Source organism: Onychostruthus taczanowskii, unplaced genomic scaffold (assembly GCF_017590055.1).
Source record: "Onychostruthus taczanowskii isolate IOZ18803 unplaced genomic scaffold, ASM1759005v1 scaffold7, whole genome shotgun sequence".
NCBI lineage: Eukaryota > Metazoa > Chordata > Aves > Passeriformes > Passeridae > Onychostruthus > Onychostruthus taczanowskii.
This window is the reverse complement of record NW_024504786.1, coordinates 3641077-3649356: the sequence shown is the minus strand read 5'-3', so window position 1 is coordinate 3649356 and position 8280 is coordinate 3641077. Positions and strand designations below refer to the sequence as shown.

Here is an 8280-nt window from a genome sequence, read left to right as displayed (position 1 = left end):
TCCCTGCCCCTGGAAGCTGGCCCCCCCCAGGGGGGAGGGGGATTAAAAAGGTAAAAAAAAAAAAAAAAAAAAAAGAAGAAAAACAGGGAAAGGAAAAGATACTCCAGTCTGGCTCAGCCGCTGCACTGGTGCAAGGCACGCGGACACGCACACGCCGGGATGGGCAATGGGGCAGCACCTCCATGGCAGCAGCCAGACCCCAGCACCCAGCCATGGCACAGACCCCCACCTGACCTCCCATCCTCGGGCAGGATGGAAGAAATCCTTCCTCTTCTCCCGTCTTGCTCCCGGCTTTTTTGGAGAACCCCCTCCCGGACCGGAGCCAGAGAAACTTTGCGTGTTCGCACCATTTGTTGATATAAAACCCATCCCCTGCCTTACTTTTGCAGAGGCACTCGGGGTGGGGTGGAGGGGGGGAACGTCTGTTTCTATTTGAAACCGTCAAAATTAGCATTCAGTAATTAAAAATCACACCCTTTCTCTTAATAACCTAACCAGCATGATACAATCAGGTTGTGCCAACTCTTTAATCTAATTGACTAATTACAGATTTTAATTTAGTCAGTTACTGAACAACTGTTGACAATTTGTTTTCATTAGGGACAGAACAGGATAAATATTTAGGCTCCCCAGTCAAAGACTAAGACATAAGCTCTGGGCTCTGACCTCCGGTTTCACAATGGAGCCTTCTCCATGAGCATCACCCGTGGAAAGGTGCTGCTCTGCAATGCCCTGGTCCTGCTGCTGGGCAGCAGGAAGTGTGGAAGCCGAGGCTGCTCTGTCATGACAGCCAATGTTGTTTAAAATATAATATTAAACTAATCCACCCTTGCATTGTACTCCTGCAAGAGCAGGCTTTAAAGGACACCCAGGCTCACCAGTACCCTGAACTAGGAGGGAAGGCCGAGCCCAGCACTGCCAGGAGAGGGAATATCTGGATTTATTTATTTTTGTTGCAATTTTTTTTTTTTTGTGAAGTGATGTGGAGTTCTGCAGCTGCTCCTGGCAAGCTGCCACTCCTGAAGGAAACTCCTCTCTCCGGTTACCTACCAGGGAACCCTGTCCCTGCAGAGCGGAGCTGGATGGAGCCCAGATGGAGCACAGTCCCACATGGAAACAGGACAGAGCTGTGTGTGCCACCACTGAGCCACATGCCCAGGGCTCAGGCAATGCCTGTGGGGGCTCACAGGGACCACACAAAGCTGTTCCCAACCCCTGTCCCTGTGTTGCACTAAACCTGCCCCAAAAGCAGCTCTTCTCCTCCACAACACTGGCTGCACACAACAGGAGAAGCTCTCATGGACCATCACCACCACCACCACAGAAGTACTCATGGATCAACACTCTCACAGCTGCTGGTCCCACCCTCACAGCCATGAGTGCCTTGAACAAGGCCTTGCAACCTTCACTGGTCCTGGAACAAGAGAGCCTGGCAGGACAGAGGAGACAGTCACACCAAACCCTTTATCCATGAAGAGCATCCCTTTCCAGGGGTCCCACAAGGCCATGTCACCTGCCAGTGCACCATACCAGGAGTTGGCCACACAAACCCTAGGGAGCAGATGGTGCTGTGACAAGGAAATGCTCCCAGCAGCCCAAGAATACCCAGGCAGTGATCCTGGGATGGGGTGCCTGTCCCACACCTGGATGGGGCATGATTGGCAGATTCAACATAAAAGAACCATCCCTGGGACACCCCCAGTCTGTACAGCCAGCAGACCAAAGCCTCTTGGGCTTCACCTAGTTTCTACCCAGCACACTAACTCCAGCAAGCCTGAATTCTCCATCCATCCATCCATCCATCCATCCATCCATCCATCCATCCATCCATCCATCCGCCTCAGAACCCCCTGAGATCTCTCTCATATTTTTTATATGAAACAGATCTCTCTGTTTCATATAAAAAGCAGAAGCCCCAAAGGTTGGTTGTCCCCAACCAAGACAGAAGGACAGGAGCCCCAAACATACCATCTTTCCCCAGACCAACCACTGCACCTCCAGCAGCAACCACCCCCACTGCTGCAGACATCTTTCCAGACCCAAGTTATAAAGAACTGCAGCAGCTTTCCAAAGTTAAAAACAAAAACAAATAAATCAATGCTTTGCGTTAATGGCAAGTTGAAGCCACAGCTACGCAGATCTTGTGCTGCAAAGAAAACAGCATTTCAAATGCTCCCAAGTGCAGGTCCTTCTCAGGAGGAAACTGGGGGAAACAGAGAGAGGGCATGATGAAGTCAAAGTCTTCATCAGCTAAAGGCTACTCCGAGTTTTCTCTCCTGCATGTTTGACATGAGCTGGCTGTGCAGGCAGAGCAATACCACAAAAAAAGTATGTAGCAACAGTCAACTAGATTTAAGTTCATTTTCTGTAGCTCGAGGCCAAAATCGACTGAAGTGGTTCTGGTGATCAAGTTTTCTGCAATTCCCCTTTCTGTGTATTAGCTCTTTGACAGAAATTCACTGCGGTATTTAAACTGGCAGTCATCACCGCTAACTCAAATTGTATTGGCTTTCACGGCGTTGAAATGCTCAACTGCGACCAGCCATCGGCCAATTCCCAGATAACGCGGCGGCTGAAATTCCCTGTCATGACGGGCGATCCCCTCGCACGCTCGCCGGCTCCGGGAGCGCGCCGGAACGCCGGCCTGCTCGCCACGGGGCTCGGAGGAACCTAAATCGATGGCCACGGGTTGAGTTTGAGGAGCTGGCGCTCCTGGGGTTGTTAGCTTGGATAAAATCTTTGGATACAGGTGGAAGAGGGTGACGAACAACCCTCCAACCAACACAACTCAGTGTCTGTGTTAACAGACACAGACCTGCCAGAGATGGAAGGGTAGAGCGGAGCAGCATTCCTCCTGCCTGTGCCAGGTGAATCCCCATTCCCATCACTCTTCTCCCAACAAGCACCTTTCTACAAAGTCCCAGCAGGCTTTTGTCCCAGCTTGGGAGAAAAACCTTATGGGAAAGGTAAAAAGCAATACTTCCAAGCACTCACAAGACTCCACAGTTTTCAAGCGTCCCCTCAAAAAAGAGTGGAGGGATTTCTCCTTACTTTCTTAATTTCCTTCCTTACTTTAATTTCTCACTTAAGATTTAAACACTCAAAACTGGAGGGGAAATCAGCAATTTGCTCCTGCTGCTCCTAACAGTTTTCATACAGTTATGCTGGAAAATAAAGTGGAAATGACACACCATGCAAATCCCACTCCACTACAACTCCTAACAGTTTTCATACAGTTATGCTGGAAAATAAAGTGGAAAATCCCACCCTGCTACAATGAGGAGACCTGCTCCCCCTTCCCAAAAGGATTGTGTCCCAGGCAAGTACCTCTCCAGTGCTGGCTCTGGGAAAGTGACACGCCAGGATCCCAAAGCATCCCCTTTCTGTCCTTACAGTAGCACATTATCAGAGTTAACACACACCATATTTTGGGAAAACACCAAGCAGGACACACAGAGTTTGCCCATTGCTGGCCAAGTGTAAATACAATGCTCTACCAACCTGGGGCAAGACTTAGATTGGGATATTTTTAACCACAACCACCACATGAAGCAATTCATGACTCAGTGATCCAGCCCCATTTGGGGCTCATATCCAGTTTTAGCTGCCATGCACTGCTGATGGGTGGCTGGGTTTGCTGTTTGACACTGCCCACCACGCTCACCAGCACCAGCAGCCTGCCCGGAAGCTGGAGAGAAACAAGGCTCTATTCACACTGCCACGGTTATCGTTCGGTTCTTTGGTCAATATTTAAGTTTTGGCCAGGTAGGTCCCTCGCCCTGTAAAGTACACGCTGTGCCAGGAAAACACCATTCCTCAGAGAGGGACTGTACCGTGAGCATCCGTCAGCAGCCGTGCCACGGAGAAGCACAAGCCCTGTCTTGGGGCCAAAACGTGCCTGGGGAAACCAACCCAGTGCCACTAAGCCAAAGCACAGGGGAGTGAAAATCTTAGGAGTTACCCAAAAGGTAAAGCACTTGGGGCTGTTAGAAAACTGCATTACACTGAGAATTAAAAACAATCAGGATTGTGTCTATTTACTGTAAGCTTAAAGCGACATGTATTAAAGAAGTTTATGTGAATCATCTAATGCACTCAGGCCTATTGTTAGAATTATTACCAAGCTAAAAAAAGATTAATTTCTCTAAATACACTAAATCCTCAGACACGATGAGTAGGCTGCTGTGGATGGAGCATTACCAGGTCTTGCCTGCTAATGTCATCTTCACCTGTGGTTCTGCTGCCCAAAGATTTACCTTTGCCTTGCTCCTGATGAGCCCACTGTCCCATCTGGGCTCCCAAAACCCCTGCAATTTTGCCCCAAAACATCCAGGAAGCGAGAGAACCCAACAACTGCTAGACGTGCTGCTGGTTATCAGCTCTGACCCTCGGTTCAGGAGTTCACCATCTTAATCCGACCCAGCGAAAACAAGCAATGCAGACAGCGGCCGCAGGGATGGACAGACAGACAGACAAACTCCACCTAGCAAATACCCAGACACGCTTCTCCCAAGACCCAGCGGGGTGGGAAGAGACAAGAGGCAGCTCAGCAGCCAGCCCAGCCTCTCTGGCACTGCCCGTGCCCCAGGGCCACCGCTGTGTCCAGTGCCAGAGCGTGAGAGCGCCACCGAGGTCCCCGAGACGCTCGCCAGCAAACCCTCACACATCCCGAGCCAGGCATGTCCAGGCAACGAGAAACTTGGGAAGGGAGGAAAAATGGTTTCCATACCATAGTCTCCCCGGAGCAGACAAAACCAGCTCCTGCTACAAGGTTTAAAGGCACTTGACTGGGGTCCAAGCCCGCAGCCAGGTGACTAATCCTTTGATGCAAATTCCTCCCAACGCTGCGGATGCGGGCACCGAGCGCGGGACGGGAGCGGGCAGCCCACCCATCACCTGTGGGGCAGATGTGCCATGCACCCTTGCCAAGAGGGGCTCTTTGGGAGACACCTCAGACTCAAGCACGCCACCCCAAAAGCATCATCCATCCCTGGGCCATGCTGCCACCACTGCAGAGAGCAACCCAAACCATGGAGAGCCAAAGATGCACAACGACCAACCAAGGGGGGTCTGCAACAGCAGCTTCAACAAGACAACACCTCTCCCTTGCTGGGATCAAGGGAGGACTCAGGAAACCAAGGAAGCCCCCAGCCTTGCCAAAGGCAGGGAGGTATTTATTAACTGGGGCATTCAACAGCGGTTTGGGGAATTCCCCCTTCTCCTCCCCACCAAAATCCAACCCCCACCCATCCTGCAAGGTGCCCTCAGCATGAAACATCTCACCACCACAGTGTCCTCAGCATGAAATATCTTGCCATGGACCCTCTATAAACGCTTTGTTGTCCACTGCTATGCAAAACTTCTTAATTCTACCACTAGCCCGAATGCCTTTAAGTGCTTAAGATAAGTATCTGAGCTCATTTACATAATTGCAACATTATGAAATACTGTTCAGTCAAATCAGAACATTGCTGGTTTAAAAAAACCCCACGCTTTTTGCCAGTCGGTTACGTTAGGTTGGCTCTTGGTGCGCCGGAGCTCCCCAACGCCGTAATTACCGCGAGGATTAGAAACTTGTTACTCACGTAGTCATGAAAGGCTTTGGCTTCACTCGAATGTTCACAAGTGTCTCGCCTTTCGGGAGCTGCGCAGTACAGGTCCCAAAACACGCTGCACGGCAGGGAGAGACGGGAGAAGAGCAGTTACTCATCAGGGATCGGGCAGCCAGGTCAGCGCAGGTGAGCGGCTGGGACCACAGCTGGATCCAGCTGTGCATCCCAGCTTTACACAACCCGGACCTGACCGTCAGGAGTGGGGAAGCTGGCTGCTTCAGGAAGCAAAAGTAGCCTTTAAGAGGCAACACCTCGAAGGGACAACCCCCGTGCGACTTCAGGGACTTCTCCCAGCCTCGCAGCCGCCCAGCCCGGCTCCCCTGGGCGCCCCAGTGGCACCGGCACAGCCCGGTGCCTGCGGCCGGCCCGGCAGCTCTCCAGCGGGAGCCCTGCCCGCCGCTCCCGCGGGGCCGGGGGTGGCTCCGCCGCGCCTCGACGCCCGCGGGGAGCGGGAGCCGGGGCGGTTCGGGGCTCGCCGCCGCTGCTGACTCACGCCACTACCGGGGCTGTACCCCGTGGGGGCCCCGCGCCACCGGCGCGCACCCCCCCCACCCCCGGGGGCTGCTCCCACCCGCGACGGGACACCCCCGCACTTACCACCACCAGGAGTGCAGGAAGCCGGGGGGCTCGCCCAGCGTGATGTTCTCCCCCGGCGCCGCCGCCGCCCCGCGCAAGATGGAGGGCGGGCGTGCGGCGGCGCACAAAGGGCGCGGGGGGCGGCGGGGCTCACCTCGGACAGGAAGGTCTGCGCAGACTTCTGGGCGCCGACGTGCAGCAGGTACTCGTAGACGTACAGCGCCAGCCTGCAACAGCCGAGCGCCGGGTCGGAGGAGGAAGAGGCGCCCCGCTCCCGCCCCGCACAAAGCCGCCCGCCGCCGCCACCGCCGCCCCGCTCCCCCCTCCGCTGCCGCTGCTCTTACTTCTCCCGCGCCTGCCCGTCCGAGGGCACCGCCGAGCCCTTCCCTTTGGCGAACATGGTCCGCGCCGAGGAGGAGGGGGGCGGCCGCCGAGAGCCGCCGCTGCCGCCGGAGCCGCTGCGCCCGCCGCCGAGGGAGCGCCGGGTGAGCCCCGGCGCGCAGCGCGCGCTGATTGGCCGGCGCCGCGGAGACCTCGGAAGGGGGGACTTGAAACCGCCCGTCGGGGGGGCGCGGGGAGCGGCGGTGCGGTCGGGCGGGCGCTGCCGCTCCGCGGCGCCGGGCGGGACGGACCCGGCGGGAGGCAGGGACACAGAGAAGGAAGAAGGGAGGCGGCCGGGGGCTGGGCACGCCGCCTTCTCCTCCGGACCGGGTCACGCCCGGCGCCGCGCACCCCAGCCCCGCGCTGCCGGCGGTCACCCCGGGGCCAGGCGCGCCCGGCTGCGCGGAGCCCTGAGTGCAGCCCGGGGCCAGCGTGTCCTGGCTGCCAGCTCCAGTCACGGGTGTTGCTCGCTTCGCTGCCTTTAAAAACACGCGGGGAAAGCCACCCCCTGCGGGCCGGGCGGGGGTCGCGCAGGGTGGGCTGTGGGGAGCCCTTCTGCCTGTCTCCGGGGGCTCGGGCAAGGCCACGCTGTGTCCCAGCGCACCTCTAGTTTTAAAAGTCAGGGCTTTGCGTCCCTCACCCCACCAACATCTGTTTCTGCAGAACCAAAGTAACCACCGGTGCCGGCCTCGGGTGGCAGTGCCCGCGGGGACTGATGGTGGAGCAGCACAAGAATAAGGGCTTCAAGCAGCTCCTTCCCCCTGCCCTGGCCTCACCTCCGCCTCCGAAGTGACTGGCTGAACAAAACGCAGCCGGGCCGGCGGCTGCGCCTTGCTTGGGGTTGTGTGATGAGTTAGCCGCTGCTGGAACGGGGAGGTTACCGTAAACCACGGGGGATGTCGGGTGTGACGGGGCCGTGCGCTCCGTGCGAGGGCCGGCGGGCTCGGGGCGGCGGCGTGCGGAGCCGCGGGGCGGGGGCGGCACTCCCGCGGCGGCGGCAGCGCTGCGGCGCCCGTGGGAATGTTCACGGCCATCGGGACCTGCCCGAGCAGGGCCGAACTCGTTCACAGGTTAAATTGAGGTTTAAATTGAACTGGGGGGGTGGGGGGGGGGGAGAAGAAAAAAAGTCTTGCAATGCGGTAGGTCGAAAAGGATCAAAACTTGGGGGCGTCCAAGATCGTCTCAGAAGAAAAGGAAAACCTGGGGCTTCGCCCAAGTTTTGGGTTTTATGGTGGGGGCCAGGGTCACAGCGGTGATGACAAGGCAGGCTTGAGGGGCTCTGCTCCACGCACGCTTCTGCGGCACAGACCAGACAAACCCCAGACTCTGTGTCTCCTGAGCCTTCACATCCCTCTGCTCCTCTGCTGCTCTGATGGGTTCAAAAATAACTGGGAGTGTCCCCTGGGACTGAGGCTATGGGATAAATCTGACCCTCCAGCAGCACGTGAGAAGTTCACTAAATATCCCTGGTTAAAAATAATACCGTGATATCCTGTACCTCCTGTGTGGAGGTGGAAAGCACTAATGCCACTGGAATGATGGGCGTTGTGCCCTCGGCAGCAAAAGGGCCTCTCTGTGCCCAGAATATTGCCCTGCCCTGCTCCTGTTCATCGGGAGCTTGTTTTCTTGAAACTCTATGATTTTCTCTGATAGGTGAGTACACAAAACCCAACCACTTCCTCTCCCCAACCCCTGGAGTAGTTTGGGATGT

The 8280-nt window shown here is 56.2% G+C and overlaps 1 protein-coding gene across 4 annotated transcripts in view; it reads right to left on the bottom strand.

Moving 5' to 3' along the window:
- Window positions 1-6670, bottom strand: part of SSBP3 (single stranded DNA binding protein 3) — a 55998-nt gene extending 49328 nt beyond the window's left edge. For 2 of the 4 annotated variants that reach the window (XM_041421872.1, XM_041421873.1), the window contains exons 1-4: window positions 6533-6670; window positions 6334-6415; window positions 6210-6256; window positions 5586-5670 (exon numbers count right to left, since the gene is read on the bottom strand). In XM_041421872.1, the coding sequence (XP_041277806.1) occupies window positions 5586-5670; window positions 6210-6256; window positions 6334-6415; window positions 6533-6588 (270 nt within the window). In that variant the 5' untranslated portion in view covers window positions 6589-6670. Of the gene's footprint in view, window positions 1-5585; window positions 5671-6209; window positions 6261-6333; window positions 6416-6532 lie in introns of those variants that run through there. The other 2 variants (XM_041421870.1, XM_041421871.1) reach the window with 1 other exon arrangement.
- Window positions 6671-8280: the final 1610 nt, after the last annotated feature.